Source organism: Phalaenopsis equestris, unplaced genomic scaffold, assembly GCF_001263595.1.
Source record: "Phalaenopsis equestris unplaced genomic scaffold, ASM126359v1 Scaffold000134, whole genome shotgun sequence".
NCBI classification, from domain to species: Eukaryota; Viridiplantae; Streptophyta; class Magnoliopsida; order Asparagales; family Orchidaceae; genus Phalaenopsis; species Phalaenopsis equestris.
This window is the reverse complement of record NW_018164576.1, coordinates 1433782-1450701: the sequence shown is the minus strand read 5'-3', so window position 1 is coordinate 1450701 and position 16920 is coordinate 1433782. Positions and strand designations below refer to the sequence as shown.

The 16920-nt window shown below is 36.3% G+C and overlaps 1 protein-coding gene across 1 annotated transcript in view; it reads left to right on the top strand.

The window, feature by feature from the left end:
- Window positions 1-10952: 10952 nt before the first annotated feature.
- The window catches only part of LOC110021411, a 9075-nt gene continuing 3107 nt past the window's right edge, over window positions 10953-16920 (top strand). Inside the window, exons 1-4 of the mRNA XM_020719894.1 lie at window positions 10953-11153; window positions 11246-11355; window positions 12188-12463; window positions 15040-16914. Of these exons, the coding sequence (XP_020575553.1) occupies window positions 12350-12463; window positions 15040-16914 (1989 nt within the window). The 5' untranslated portion in view covers window positions 10953-11153; window positions 11246-11355; window positions 12188-12349. The remainder of the gene's footprint in view (window positions 11154-11245; window positions 11356-12187; window positions 12464-15039; window positions 16915-16920) is intronic.

Sequence of the window (16920 nt, the reverse complement as noted above, 5' to 3'; positions counted from 1 at the left end):
TATATTTTATTTTTTGTTTGTGATAAATTTTATTAGTAATAATTCTTGTTTTATTATTGCATAGATGCTTATTTAATTACATACGTCTTGTTTTTTAATATTTATTATTTTTTCTAGTTTTGATATATCTTATTATTGCAAATTCATAATTGTATATAAATATTGGTGGCATATTAAAAGTTATAATTTTGTGTTTTGATTGCGGTGCATAAAATATGATGAGATTATAATATTATTATGTCGATTTTAAATCTTTGTTATGACTAGCCAAACCAACATATCCTTAGAAAAATTATTAGATTTTTATGGGATTGATGGCTACATTTTCTTATTTCAGGATATTAAAGAAAACCTACAATGTATGTAATTACGTGTGTGCAGGTTTATATGTTGCATTTGTATATCATCAGGTAATATTAAAATGTTGATGAGTCCCACATGCATAAAGGCACCTAAATTATAGCATTTAAATATTTACGTAGAAATGTCTTAGTTTAAGGGCCTGTTTGGGGCAGCTGATTTAGTGCGGTGGCGTTTTGAAAACGCACATGATCTGTTTGGGTAAACTGTGTTTTGGCGCCTTGCGCATTTTCAAAACGCTGAAAATAGCGTTTTCACACTGCACTTATCTATGTGCGGTGACAGCTTTCTGGCTGCGGTCTGGCTTTTTCATAAAAATAAAAATTTGTAATAGCTACCATACCTAGCTTTTCAGCAAATTATTCAATAAGTTACAACTGCTCCAAACAGGTCCTAAATCACTTTTATTCAAAATCATAAGTATTTGATATTTTTTTTGTAAATTTTGTTATTCATATAGTAAATTGTATTTTTTTATTATTTATATTGCATGGTCAAATTTTTTGTCATTTATGTTTTAATAAATAGTAGTTATTTATTGAGTTTAATTTATCAAATTCACTTATTGATATTTATGTATAACAAATTTCACCAGGTCACTCGAAGGACCATCTCTCTTAGATGACACATTTTAGTTTTAGCTTTTTTTTTAGATGTTTTCATTTTGCATTGGTCATTATTTTTTTCTTTTGAGTTTGATTAGTTATTTTGTTGAAATTCAAAATAATGCGGAATTTTTTTATTTATATGAAATGGGATATAAATAACTCTTACATGAATCCTTAAATAGGAAAAACAATAAAAATAAAATAACAAGAAATGAAAGATATGACACCTAATATCTTCAATTAATCAATTATTAATTATTTGCAGATAAAGAAAACAACATAAAATATAAAAGCCTAAGATAAAAAAGGAAATAAATCGAATACAAAAAATAAATCTAAAATAGGAAAGAACATATTAGGAAATAAATCTAATCCTCATAATTTCTAATAAGAATAAATTATTTTCTAGTATAACTTCTGATACTCTCTCTCTCAATTTGAAACATAGTTGAAAACCATGTTCAACTTGGATTTGAAACGTCAAACAATAGGCGAGGAAGGTCCTGTTAGGTAGAACTTGAAGTATTCATCTCATACTGCGTTTAACATTCACTACAGTTCTTGTAATGCTTTAGGTAGGGAGAAGACTCCTATAAGTAATGCTGCAGTAGAGTTTGTAGAGAATAAGCAATTGCAGTTGTCATTGACTGCAGTTCTTGTAATGTCTGTAGGTAGACGGAAAACTCCCACTGGTAATGTTATAGGGGAGTTTGTAGAAAAGTAGACAACCTGCAAGAAAAAATAATTTCTAGTTGACTGCGGTTGTCTTTGACTGTTGTTCCTATAGTGTTTGTCGGTGGGTGGAAGATTCCTACAGGGGAGTTTGCGGGGAAGTTGAGAACCAACAGGAAAAACTGCAGGGTATGACCTGTAGAAGAAAATAAGGAAAAACTCCGGAGATAGGTCTTGTTGCAGGAAAAGACTCCGGAGGAGGCTCTGATGCATGAAAAGCTTCAGATGAGGGTCTGTTGCAGCAAAATCTCCCGAGGAAAGCCTGCTGCATGAAAAAGTTCCAAAGGAGGCTTGCTGCAAAAAAAAATTCTAAAGGAGGTCTGCTGCAATAAAAACTCCTAGTGGATGGCCTTATACAAAAAAAGGCTTGGGAGGAGGGCCTCATGCAGAAAAAAGTTTCCGAGGAGGGTCTGCTGCAGGAAAAATTCTAGCGGAGGATTTGATGCAGGAAAAAGTTTCGGAGGAGGGTCTGATGCAGGAAAAAGCTCAGGAGGAGGGGTTGCTACGATGGAGGATCTACTGTAGGAAAAGCTCCCTAGTAGGGCATGATACAAGAAAAAACTCCGAAGGAGGGTGTCCATACGAGTGGTATATATTTGAAAGCCCCCTGCGAAAGAATCGAAAGAACAAGCCTGGCCTCAGGATAAGTATGCCATTGTGATCAAGCCAATCTATGTTGATTTATCATTTCATGTGTTTCACCAGGACAATTGAGTGCACCACTGCCTGTCTCCAGGCTGCATACATAGGGCCATCTTCGAATGAGAAAACCTCAACCTCTATCTTGTATCTCATCTCCACATAGGAGCGGCAATGTTGATCATATGCAGTTGCATCGCATACTGTGAAAGCCCACTGTTGAAGCCTTTCATCTATCAGCACCATTCATTGTTTTCTAATCCCCACTCACTTCAGTGGCCTCCCTAACGTCAGTAAAGCAGAATTCACCTCTTTCTGCTCCCTCTCGATCCTCTCCAGAAGCTGGGTCAGCACGAACCTTATTCCTTCCCCAAAGTCCAATCCGGGAAATCCAACGGTAAAGGTTAGTGATTTCCAATGCTTCTGGCAAGAGATTTATCCGAAACAGAGCCAAGGAGGAAAGCCTGGGAGATAATAAAAACGAAGAAAAAAGCCGCAACAGCGAAATTCTATTGGAGGAAGTCCACCTTCTCGAAAAAAAGGAAGCCGACATTTATGGATCTTGGTCGGTGGAAAAACGAACGTCATAGGCTCGCAGAGCTGAGCAGCAATGTTCACTTTAGCAAGACGTTTTTTTCCTTAGAACCCATCCAGAGAAAGAAAATTGAGGGACTGCATGCCAAGCACAGCTACAAATCAATGTGATTACGAAGAACTAACCTTGGGAATTCCGATTGCAGGGAAGAGTCCCGACAATGGTGACAGTCGGTGAGAGGATTCTTGTTGCAGGGAGAAGCCGGACAGAGGCTTGCTGAGGAAGTTCCGGATTTGACAGAGCAGTTCTGGCTTGTCTCAGGAGGGCAGAAGAGGTGATTTAGCTCAGGTAAAAGGAGAACAGTGTTTGGGAGGGCCTACAGCACCTGCCGATTGCAGGGAAGTTTTCAGCCGGTAGAGTGGAGTTTCGGCTGTAGGGACTTGTAAGGAGAGAGTTCTGATGGCTAGTCGAGTGCAAGTGGGAGTCATTGTATAAAGATAAAATGATTTATGATCTATGATTTATGAGTGTTATTGCAATGCTTTTATAAAGAATGTGATGATTATTTATCTGTAATTAATAAATTTTGATGGCTTACTGTTTAACTTGTTATAACAGAGTTCAACAATGATGAATCAGAAATCCGGTCTCTACTTGGATTCAATTGAAAATTTGAGTTGGATAAGATGATAAATAAATTGATTCATTAACGACCCTACGATAATGTCCGATGTTTAATCAGGTCTAATTTGCCAACCAAAAATAGTAGCGTAATGATGTGAAAGCCATTGATTCAATAAACAAGGGAAATTTGCATACATACCACAAAATTCTTATTTATTTACATCTAACATTTCAATTGCGATATTTGTACTTTCGACACTTTGGTGTCATAAATTTTAATTATCTGCATAAATGTTAATAAAAGTCCATTAGATAAAGATGTCATTTGTTAGTTATGACTCATATATCATATAAGGGACAGATGCTGGAGTGGAGCGGAGCGGAAGGTTCTATCCAAATCAGGGGAGTTTCTTTATGTAGGTTAAGGGTGAGATACAAAGGTAATTTGGTAATTACATATTGTACTCAAGGTTTACTTTTCTGCTCTTTCTAGGATTATAAATAGGGTTGTTTGTAACCCTAGCTGTATTCTTTTTCTCGATTAGAGGAAAAGCCGACTCTGCTCCCAAGGATGTAGGCATCTTTGCCAAACATCGTTAAATCTCTGGGTGTTCTTATGAATTTATGTCGATTCTTATTTTTATTCGCCTTAATTTATGAACAAGTGATATCAGAGTCAAGTTCGAGGGCAAAGAAGAAAACTTTAGGTGAAGGGGGAAGAAGAGTTTGACGGTTAGGGCGAAGTTTCATTGAATTAAGCCAAATTTCAGAAAGGTTTGGTGCGGTGGCTCCGGAGAGCTTGCGATCGCGGCAGACAGGAGGAACCGTTCGCAAATCCTGCGGGAGGAAGAGTTCGCGGAACAGTTCGCGAATAGTGGCAGACGCGAGTTCGTGAATCGCAGCTACAAGGCTGTCGCAGAGCGAGATTTGCGGAGGATCGGCGACGCAAGACTTAACGAAGGAAATTCGCGAAGATCGGCGAAGCTCGCGAGCGGGAGGAGGCTCGACAGTTCCGCAGAGGAGATCGGGAGGAGTTCCAGAGTTCGCGAATCGCAGCTTCTGTGCGAACAGGGACGTTGCGATCAGCAGCGACAAGGCCTCCGACACAGTAGTTCGGTTCGGAAGGTTGTTGGGCGGATGGAGGCTGGGCGGACGGAGGCTGGAATCAGGGAGAAGAATATTTCATCTAAGAGTTCCTTCTGTTCTATGCGCGGCAGAGGAGGAATTGGAAATTTTCTCTTGGTGGCCCGCAGAGAGGAAAAAAAGAAGGGAATTAAGGAAATATTTCCCTTCTTTCAATTATTGGAAAGTTTTTGAAATTCACTTAATTAAAGGAAATATTTTAATTAAGCGTTAAGAAAGCTTAATTAAGGAAGTATTTCAATCTTTTATTTAAAAAAAATTTAATTAAGAAAAAAATTTTAATATTTTTTTACAAATGATTCTGAGCAAGCAATTGTAGAAGAATTTGTTGCATGATCAATTTCAAATGACGATATCTGGTGCAAAATTCAAGGTAGTGAAGTTCGATGGAACTGGTAACTTCGGATTATGACAAATAAGAGTAAAAGATCTGTTGGAGCAACCGAGAATTTTGAAGGCTTTGCGGGCTACGAAACCAGATGTCATGGAGGATGAAGATTGGGAAGAATTTAACGACGGAAGCAACCATACGTTTATGTCTAACAGATGAGGTTATATATCACGTGATGGATCTAAAATCTCCATGGGAGGTATGGAAGAAATTGGAAACTCGGTTTATGACTAAATCTCTGACGAATAAATTCTATCTGAAACAAAAACTGTATGGGTTGAAGATGCAAGAAGGTTATGATCTAGCGCAACATGTTAATGGCTTCAATCAAATAATCACAGACCTGTCACGACTTGATGTGAATATTGAGGATGAAGATCGAACGATGATTTTGTCGTGTTCATTTGTCTTCTTCATATGAACACCTGGTGACTACTCTTACATATGAGAAAGAAACTATCAAATTTGATGAGATTACTGCAACATTGTTGGCTCACAACCAACTGAGCAGAATGCAGGGAAAAGCTCTCATGACGACATTTTATGTTTTAAGGGTAAACAGGATCGTGGAAGGAAGAAAGAGAATGAGAGTTCTAGAAGGCAAAATTTCAGATCAAAGTCCAGAGGCAAAAAGACAATTCATTGCTACAAGTGCAAGGAGTTAGGTAATATGAAGAGATATTGTCAAAAGCTGAAGAAGCAGACTGGGGAGAAAGGTGATGGATCATCGAAATATATAAATGTGGTGCAGAGTGACAATTTAGATTGCAGTGATGGCAATATGCTTTTAGTTTCATCAACTCAATTCATGGATGTATGAATTCTTGATTCAGGATCCTCTTATCACATAACACCTAACAGGAAGTGGTTTACTTCATACAGGTCAACTAATTCTAGCTCAGTTTATCTAGATGATGATAGATGCTGCAATATTGTTGGTATTGGAGAAGTCAGAATTAAGATTTATGATGACACAATTAGAACATTATGTGATGTCACACATATTTCAGATCTGAAGAATAATTTGATTTCTTTGGACACTCTACACGTAAATGATTTTATTCCTAAGACAGATGATGATAGGAAAACCGTCAGAATTGTTAAAGTTTCATTGACAATGATGAAAGGAAAGTTAACTGCAGACAATATCTACAAACTGTTGGAGAGTACAGTTGTAGATGGAGTTTATTCTATGGAGTCAGATGATGATAGTACAAAGCTATGTCATATGCGTCTTGATCATCTCAGTGAACGTAGGATGGCAAAATTGCATGAAAGAAATCTGTTGCATGGTGTTAAAAGTTGCAAGCTTAATCTTTATAAGTTATGTGTTCTTGGAAAACATATTAGAGTTAATTTTATGATTGGAAAACATAAAATTGAAGGGATTCTTAATTATGTGCATTTGGATGTATGGGGCCCTACTAGGGAATCGTCATTGGGAGGTTCTCAGTATTTTGTTACCTTTATTGATGATTTCTCTAGGAAATTTTGGGTGTATTTCTTGAAACAAAAATATGAAGTACTCTCTAAATTCAAGCTGTAAAAAGCTGAGGTGGGAAACTAAACTGACAAAAAGATCAAGTATTTGAGGTCCGATAATGACACAGAGTACACGAATTCGCAATTTCAAAAGTTCTGTGAGAAGTATGAGATTCAGAGGCATTTTTCAGTGCACAAGACACCATAGCAGAATGGTGTGGCAGAAAGGATGAACAGGTCATTAACTGAAAGGGCAAGATGCTCGAGACTGAATGCAGAGCTTCCTAAGATTTTCTGGGCAGAGGCTGTAAATATGACATGTTATCTCATCAATAGATCACTCTCGGGCATCGTTGGGTGGCAAGGTCGCAGATGAGGTATGGACATGTAATCCAGTTAATTTCGATCATTTATGGATTTTTGGTTGTCTTGCTTATGTGCATGTACTTGGAGATGAAAGATCAAAACTTGATGTAAAATCCAAGAAGTACATCTTTCTGGGCTATAAGAAAGGTGTGAAAGAATAAAAGCTTTGGGATCCGATTGCAAAGAAGATGATGATCAATAGAGATGCAGTTTTTGATGAACAGTTCATGTTGCAGCAGAATCAAGACAAGGTACATGACAACAGTTCCAGTTCAGATGCAGTGCAGATGAATTTAGAACAACATCCAGAAACAACTGAGAAAGTTGAAGGTTCAAATCCAATACATGGTGGTTTCATTCCAGATGATATGCAGAATTATAATCTAGCTAGAGACAGACAGAGACGCATTAATATAAGGTCTCATAGCATATTGGGTTATAAGGACTTGGTTTCTTATGCACTTCTCATCAACAGCGATGATCCAACCACTTTTCATGGAGCTGTCACTAGCGAGGAGAAAGAGAATTGGATTGGTGCAATAGTTGAGGAGATGAAGTTTTTGCAGAAAAATCGCACATGAGATCTAGTTCAGCTTCATGAGGGCAAGAAGGTTATGAGGGAAAGAAGACTATTGGTTGCAAGTGGGTTTACAAAAGGAAACCAACATCAGAAAAAAAAAGGGAAAAGTTCAAGGCTCGACTGGTAGCAAAGAGATTTTCACAGCAGAAGGGGATATATTATGATGAAATCTTTTCTCCTGTGGTCAGACATACTTCAATCAGGGCAGTACTTACATTAGTAGCTATCTGGAATTTGCATTTGGAGCAGATGGACGTTAAAACTGCTTTCTTGCATGGTGATTTAGAGGAGCATATTTACATGGAGCAGCAAGAAGGGTTCACTCAACCTGGACAGGAGCATCTAGTTTGCAGGTTAAAGAAATCGTTGTATGGGTTGAAACAGTCTCCAAGGCAATGATACAAGCGGTTTGAATTTTACATGATTCAGATTCGCTACAAGAGATGTGAATATGATTGTTGTGTTTGTGTGAAGAGTTTTGATAATTGTTTTATTATTTTTCTGTTACTGTATGTTGATGATATACTGATTGATGCAAAGAATATGAATGATATCTGTGGTTTGAAAGCTTTATTGAGCCAGAAATTTGGCATGAAAGACTTGGGTCCTACGAAGAAGATTCTTGGAATGGAAATTCATTGAGACAGAGACTCCAGATGATTATGTTTATCTCAACGAGGCTATGTTCAGAAAGTGCTGGACATATTTGAGATGAGCAAAGCTAAGTCTATAAGCACTCCTTTGGCAAATCGTTTTAAGCTTTCTTCAGAACAGTATCCTAAGACAGATACAAAAATCGAACAAATGGCAAATGTTCCATATGCCAGTGCAGTTGGCTGTTTGATGTATGCAACAGCATGTACTCGTCCTGATTTGACTCATGTTGTTAGTCAAGTTCGTAAATACATGACTAAACCTTGAAGGCGATATTGAGAAGCAGTCAAGTAGATTTTTTAGGTATCTAAAGGGTATTGTAGGACATGAAATTATTTTTGGTAGTCAGCGGAATGATCCTTCAGTTGTGGGGTACGTTGATTCAGACTATGCAGGTGATTTGGATAGCAAAATGTCTACAATTGGGTATGTTTTTACTATTGGTGGAGGGCCTATATGTTGGAAATCAACAATTCAGTATATTGTGGCATTATCTACAACTGAAGCTGAGTACATGGTAGTAGCTGAAGCTGCAAAAGAAGCCTTATGGCTTGCTGAGCTAGTAAAGGAACTGAGCGTTGAGCTAGGTGGCGTTCAGTTGCATTTTGACAGTCAGAGTACTATTTATCTGGCTAAGGACCAGGTGTACCATGCGAGAACCAAGCACATTGATGTCAGGTATCACAAGATCAGAGAATTGATTGCTTCTGGTGATATACTGTTACAGAAGGTTCATACTGATGAGAATGCGACTGATATGTTGATCAAGCCAGTTACTATCAACAAGTTCTTGTATTGTCTGGATTTGTTGAATGTTTGCAGTTGTAAGAGAAGCATGTTGGCCCAACCCACTTTTAGTATGTAAAAAACTCCAGATGTATATTTCCTAAGGGGCTGAATATTCGCCAAGGTGGAGATTTGTTAGATGACTCATATACCATATAAGGGATAGATGCTGGAGCGGAGCGGTGCAGAGCTGAAGATTCTATCCAAATCAGAGGATTTTCCTTATGTGGGTTGGGGGTGAGGTACATGGGTAATTTGGTAATTACATATTATACTCAATGTTTCATTTTCTGCTCTTTCTAGGGTTATAAATATGTCTGTTTGTAATCCTAGGTTATTCTATTCTTTATCATGTACTCTTTTTCTGGATTAGTGGAAAACCCGCCGCTCTGCTCCCGAGGACGTAAGCATCTTTGACGATCCTCGTTAAATCTCCATGTGTTCTTCTGAATTTGTGTCGATTCCTATTTTTTTCGCCCTAATTTCTCAACAAGTGGTATCAGAGAGAGGTTCTAGAGCATTAATCAGTTTAATGATTTTTAATTGTCAATTTATTATTCCGTTTTAAATTGAAATTAATTTAAATATACCATAAAATAGGGGCATTTGCATACATACCACCTAATTCTTATGTATTTATAAATCTAACATCTAAACTCTCACATTTACAAACATGGTACTCCGATTTAACATTATGTCAAAAATAGCACTACTACTTTCTTTTTAAAAGTAAAATTCATCTTTTCATGCATAGGTTAATGACACCAAAGTTTTGTAAAAGTCTAGGTTTTATATATGCAAATACATGAGAATTTTGTGGTCTGTGTGTAAATTTTCCAATAAAAAAATAAAAAAATGCGGCATTCGTTTAAATTAATTGCTTTAGACTGTTTAGAATTTTACCGTTCAATATATTTTTTGTTGGTTAATAACCTTTTTTTTTTATATCCACATTAAAATAGTTTTAAATTAATACGCTATAAAATACTAAAACTTCTTCAATTTTGATCACATTAATATTTTAAATTTATTTGAACATAGAAAAATTTTACTTCATATGTTTCATGATATTTCATTAAGAAATAAATTGTGGAGATATTCGACCAATTTCTATAGTTTATGTGGCGTATAAAATCAAGTTTCTGTTCAATAGATTTTATGGCTAATAAAAAAAATACACATAAATCTTGGCCATTTAAATAATCTACTGTTTATTTATTATTATTATTTTTAAATTAATTGGACATGTGTTTTTTAGATTTATAATCCAAGTAAATAAAATTATGATGCTAATGCTAATTTCAAATTCACAATCCTTAACTCTATTTCCCTCCGGTCTCAATATAAAGAATTCAAATTTTATATATAAATACAAATTTCATTTCCTAAAATATTATTTTGGTGCATTTACATGCATGCCACGCTAGTCTTATTTATGTACATATCTAACGCTTAAATATTCATATTTAGATATGTTTAACATTCAAATTCTAAACATCACATCAAAAATATATAAATAAATATCATTTTAAAAATAAAATACATCTTTTTGTTTATTGACATCAGTGTGTTATAAAATAAATATTAAACTTTAGGTATTAGATATGTAAACACAAGAAAACAAATAATCAAGTGAGCTAAATGATACGGACAAAAAATCTCACATTAGCTAGGTGTAGTGCTCTTCAAAGCACTTCAGAGAGATGAATAGACTATGACTTATATACTCTTTTCGGCCTTATATCTGGCCGATGTGAGACTTTTTGTCCGTGACATTTTACTTCACCTAATCATGTGATGTACTCATCACTGATTGATTCCACTGAGTCTTATTGGACCATGGAAAGTCCACACACCTGACAGAGAGCAAATACCACTTATCAAGGTGAGCAGCCTACATCTAGCTTCGTGACATAAGAGAAAATTTTATGTACATACATAAAATTATCAAAGGTTATTCAGAGAGTTAGGGGTTATACTTACAGGGTATAACACTAATATAACCCCTCTTCAATACTTAGGTACGCAAATTTTTCTCGCGACATAGAGCTTTGAACATTCTGCTAAACCCACCTTGCCTGCCAAAGCAACTCTTTCTTAACTCCGCGGAGTCGTCGTTTTCGTCAGCAATTACCTAAGACTCTCTGCAGCCCTATCGCAAATCGCAGATCGGCGATCGGCCCTTCCGCTTCCCTCCCTGATTAAATCAGTTACGACGTTCGACGCTGTTTCCTTCAACTATCCTGAGTCCAGGTGATCCCCTCGCCTTCTTCTTGTGATTTATCTTTTTTTTTCCTCCGTCGTTTTCTTGTTGCCTGACAGTCCTATTTCTGATGAACGTCAAGGGACATCTTCAGAGTGATCATGTCTCTTGCGCTGCGATGCTGCGATGCTTTTGCTGCTGCATCCCAATCGCCGCCTTATTCCACGCACAAGGCTAACCCTTGCTCCGAACGTGCATTCATTCAACTTTGCATTTTTTATTGTCCTTTGAAAAGTTTTCAATTAGAAATAGAGTTTTTTACTATAATTTTTTTTATTATTGAGTCGGTTTTGTTGATATGGTTGACTGTTTTAGGGCATCGAGTAAAACCCTGTATCTTGATTGAACTTTCTAAAAATATCAGCGTTAAAACCATTTAGTGAAGTCTATCTTGATTTCCAGATATGATTATGCTATTTCATTCCCGTTCCATATTTTGATTTTGTATACAATTATCTTTGGTGTTTCCCTTTCCATTGATTGCTTTATCCAAGTAAAGAATGAGTTTGTGTACACACCACTGCATATGCTATGTAATTTATGATAGAGCCTATTAGTGGAGATTTTTGGCGATTGTTGTAGAAGATGAGCCTGAAGAATGTTGTTGAATTTGAACATTTCATTCTCACAGCTTGATTTCATCTGAAGATTGACTGTTATATGGTACCATTCTGAAGCTTCATAAACAATCATCTAAACCAGTACAATTACTTCTCTATCTGCTGTCGCATTTCTTTGCTATAAAGTTTTGAGGCAAAGACCAGCTCATCAAAGGATGGAAACACTCGAAAACATTAATCATAACAGATGACCAATCTTATCTTGAAATGATTATTTCGCCCACAACCAATGACTTGTATTATAATTTATGAGGGATGAACACTTATTCAGTTTTGTTCGGCATTCTCGTTGCTTTACTTGTAAACATTTACCATCAGAAGCACAAATTTTTATGCTGCTTTATTTAGATATAATGTATTGGTGTGTAGGAATTACTTGTCCTTGAACTCACTTCATTTTGCAGTGCTCGGGAAGAAACATTTTTTTGGATTCTTAGTGCAGTGGACTATTGAGAAGCGTGAGAAGATAGAGGAAAAATAGCTCTTTTGACAAATTTTTGAAAAAGAATTCTTTTTCCTTTATCCCATTAACTTTGACGTTGGGTTCTTACAAGTAAATTGGGACGATGTTGGAAAAAATTGGCTTGCCTCCAAAGCCATCAATGCGAGGAGCAAATTGGGTGATTGATGCATCTCATTGTCAGGGTTGTTCTTCTCAGTTCACCTTTTTTAATAGAAAGGTACTGTTGTCTCTCTTTGTTTAACTCAGCAAACTGGAATGATTCTTTTTTATAAGTTTATTTGTTGGGCTAAATTCTAAATTTAAATATTTTTTTTTTAATTAAATATGTATGGAAGGAGAAAGAGCTTTGTGACCTCTATCTTTAGTGGCAAACTTTCGTTAGTATTTTTTTCTCTTTCTGGTTGATGTTTTCTTAGTCTGTTTGTAGCACTTTCTTTCTTTCCTTCTTTTTGTCAGACATAAAATGAGTTTCTTTTATCTTTCACTTATGGTTAAAAAGTTCTGTGTTAACATATGCATGTCTAATTTATCTGCAACTGTGCACATCTCTATTCAAAAACATGAAGCTTAAGAGTGCAACCAAGCTTTTGATAATTGCAATGAGTCGTTGCCAATATAAAAGATGGTCCTAGTGTATTGGATAGTTTTTCATTTGAAAACTTTAGTTTTTGCTAAAGTCACTCCCATCCTCATCAGTAGTAGCGTAGCAGTAGTCTTATCCCAATTTTTTGGAATGGATTTATAAATATTTCTTATTCCTTTCTATTATATGCCTCACTCAGTATCAACCCTAGTTGAGTGTCCATTCCTACAACTTCTAGCCTCATTAGTGCATGCTCATGACGGTCTTGTATGCATTAGCATCATCTGCATATAAAAATGTCTTCCTTCTAACCTACTCCAGATTCCTCTTCATTTCTCTTTTTTTAATGAAGCTAAAACATGGATGCATTAGTCCATAACTGTGGCTTTGGAAAATGGAACCTTCATTAATATTAGAGTTCTGATGTATTGGATAGTAGTTTTTTAACAAAAGATCATGTAAACATTTCAGCCATCATCGTCATTTTTAAAATTATATTAATTGCTCAGAGCAGACCATAAGATTCTTTGCCATTTTGGTTTTTTTGTTTGTTCTTCTGTGTTGTTAAATCTATTTTTCTAAAAAAAATAACTGCGGCTTTGGAAAATGTAACCTTCATTAATATTAGAGTTGTTCTGATGTATTGGATAGTAGTTTTTTTAACAAAAGATCATGTAGCCATTTCTGCCATCATCATCATTTTTAAAATTATATTAATTGCTCAGAGCAGACCATAAGATTCTTTGCCATTTTGGTTTTTCTGTTTGTTCTTCTGTGTTGTTAAATCTATTTTTCTAAAAAAATTATTTTATTTTTATTTTTCTTATGTGCCTTTTTGTCTTTTCTTTGTGTTAAAAAATAATTTAGCCTTTTCATTAAAGATTCACAACTTCACACAGCCATTTTCCACTAGCCTTTTTGTTTTTTTTTTTTTTTTTTGGCTATCTAACTTTTACATAGAGTGAAAGTAGGCCTTCATTGCTTCAACTTTGCAATCTTCTCCAAGTTTCTCAGAACCTTTTGCACACATAATAAATGACTTGGAATCGACTTTGGTGAATTAGAGAGCTAAACTCTAGCTAGAGCGAGAATGGACCAGGAAGTAAGAACTTTAACAGCTTTTACAGAGCACCAAAAAAGGTTCAGTTTTGAACTAGTAAATGATGCTTTGAATGTAGTGAAAGTGGTCTGTCATTCTAACAACAATGGAGTTTTTACCACATCACATAATTTTTTTCTTACTTTAAATTTACTTGTGCTCACATTATCTTTAGTAGTTTCTTCAACATGAATTAATAAATATGGACAAGCATGTAACACTTTAGAAGTATATGTAATATCGAAAGAGCTGAAAACTACCATTAGTGTTAGTATGCTGACAATTTGTGCATTTTATAAAAGCTATTATGCATGATTACCTATTTAATCGCACTATTTCCAACTATAAAAAACAATCTAATATATTTAACTGTGTTTCTTCGGAGCGCTAAGATATCTCATGGTCATCATCTTATGTTAGGAGCAACGCATAAAATGATGATATACCGCTAAAATGTGTTTGCTTTTCATACTCACAGATTATGCATTTTGTTTATGCAACAATCATAATGCAAGTTGCATCCCGAGAAACAGTCTTTCTACAGTGATAGTATTTACCTTTTGCATAAAAGATGATGACAGTGACCCATTTTTTCTTGTAAGTATGACATCAAAAAATCAGTGAAAGATGTAAATACAGCTGAAAGTACGAAGCAACTAGCATTCCAAACCAGAATTTTCTAGTTGATGCTATTGTTATCCAGTTTGATAACAGTGATAACATCTGTCCGTCTTAGTTTTTTCAACAACACACATGGCTTCCTCCTTATTAATCCTATTCAACTATAATTAAAATGTAAAAGTTTCTGTACATTGCAAATATATGTGAAAATGAAGGAAAATTTTTAACCATCAATTGTGTCCTCACTTTAGTATTGGATAAAAGGGATTGAGGTTTGTAGATTGATGGCAGGGTTGGCTTCTCTTAATTGTAGGTTGATATGTTTGCCCAATAAATGTGACGCACTATTTTATATACATATAAAATTTAACCCACATTCCATTAATACTAACCAGCTTCCCATATCTATGAGTTAGTTTTTCCATAACATAGAGAATTTTATTCCGTTGGTATTCGAGCAATTTTGAAAGATAATGTTTTTGATCATTAGATAAGTCCTTTAACATATGCTTTTGGCACAGGTAATTCAAAACAGATACTAAAGACTGAGGATGAACTTCTTGGTGAGATTTTGGAAACTAATGGGAAGCATTTGATGCCTTCCAGAAAAGAATCGCACATGCTTTCGGATTCCCAGGGAGTCTTTCGTAGTGCCTCACATGCAAGTTCGAGTATGGTTTCAGATAACTCTGGTGGAGAAGATCGGAGTATTTCCATTGAAGGGCATAATGATGTCCACATTGATGGTGAATCCACCAGCCCAGAGGATTTACGCCAGAAAGCAATGGAAGAGAAGAAAAGATTTAGGACACTGAAGGCAGAAGGCAAGGCTGAGGAAGCACTCAAGGCTTTTAAACTTGGGAAAGAATTAGAGAAGCAAGCTGGTGCTCTTGAGATTGCAATAAGGAAAAACCGAAGAGCGGCTGGAAAAGTTTCAATCAGCAGCAGGGTTAGTACAGATAGTATGCATGACAATGAAGCAGTTGGCACTGAGAAAACAGGCGCGTCCTTAAGGAATAAAGAGGTGAAGGATGATCTATTCGCCGAGCTTAGGCAGTTGGGATGGTCTGATGCTGAACTTCGTGAAGCAGACAAAAAGCCTGCCAAGCTTAGCTTGGAAGGTGAACTCTCAAATCTTATGGGAGAGACTTTTCAGAAATCAGAAATTGATTGGAAAAAAAGTGGCGTTGATAATAGGCAGGTTGTTGCTCACAAGAGGAAGGCTCTATTATTAAAACGAGAAGGGAAGCTCGCTGAAGCTAAAGAGGAATTGAAGCAGGCTAAGATATTGGAAAAGCAACTTGAAGAGAAAGAACTTCTGGGTGAGGAGGCTTCAGATTCCGAGGATGAGCTCTATACTTTAATAAAGAATATGGGCGATGAAAATCAAGATGATCTAGAGAATGATTTTGATGTTGGTGCAAACTTTGAACACTTTCTTAGTGCCACAGATGATCTCCCAATTGATGGCAATTTAGAGGTGACAGAGGATGATATGAATGATCCAGAGATTGGTGATGCCTTGAAATCATTTGGTTGGTCTGAAGAAGATGATAATCATGAACAAAAAAATGCATCAGAATCTGTTCCTTTCAATCAAGAAGCGGTTCAAGCCAAAATCCTTAATTTGAAGAAGGAGGCTCTTAGCCAGAAACGGGCTGGAAATGTTCCTGAAGCAATGGCTCTTCTTAAGAAGGCAAAGCTTCTTGAGCAGGACCTTTCCGACTCGCAAATGCCTGAACCGGGATTTTCACAGAAGACTCTTGATAATCAAATCAATGCACCTAAAAGTAAGATCGTGATTCAGAAGGAGTTACTAGCCTTGAAAAAGAAAGCACTTACTTTGAGAAGGGAAGGACGGGTAGATGAGGCAGATGAGGAACTGAAAAAAGGAAAGCTTCTTGAGCAGCAGTTGGAAGAGTTTGAGAATACTTTAAAGAAACCTGTAATGGCACTAGACATGAAACACGTGGCCCATGCCCAAGATAGTGATATTGGGACCCTTGATCTTGGAGTGGATAGTGCAGAACCAGTTGTAACTGACCAAGATATGCACGATCCTACAATGTTATCAGCTTTGAAGAATTTAGGGTGGATTGATGATGAATCTGTTTCGCTGAGCGGAACAAATTTCGCCTCCAAACCTTCCAACAGCCATTCTGTGAATGAAAGTGTGCCCGCTACTATTCCTTGGATGTCGATGAGAAACAAGGGAGAAATTCAGAGGGAATTATTGGCTATAAAAAGGAAGGCCCTTTCCTTGAGACGCCAAGGGAAGACTGAGGAAGCTGCAGAAGAGTTGGAGAAGGCGAAGGATCTGGAAAAGCGTTTGGCAGACTTGGAAACACAAAGTTCAGGATCTCTGGTTCAG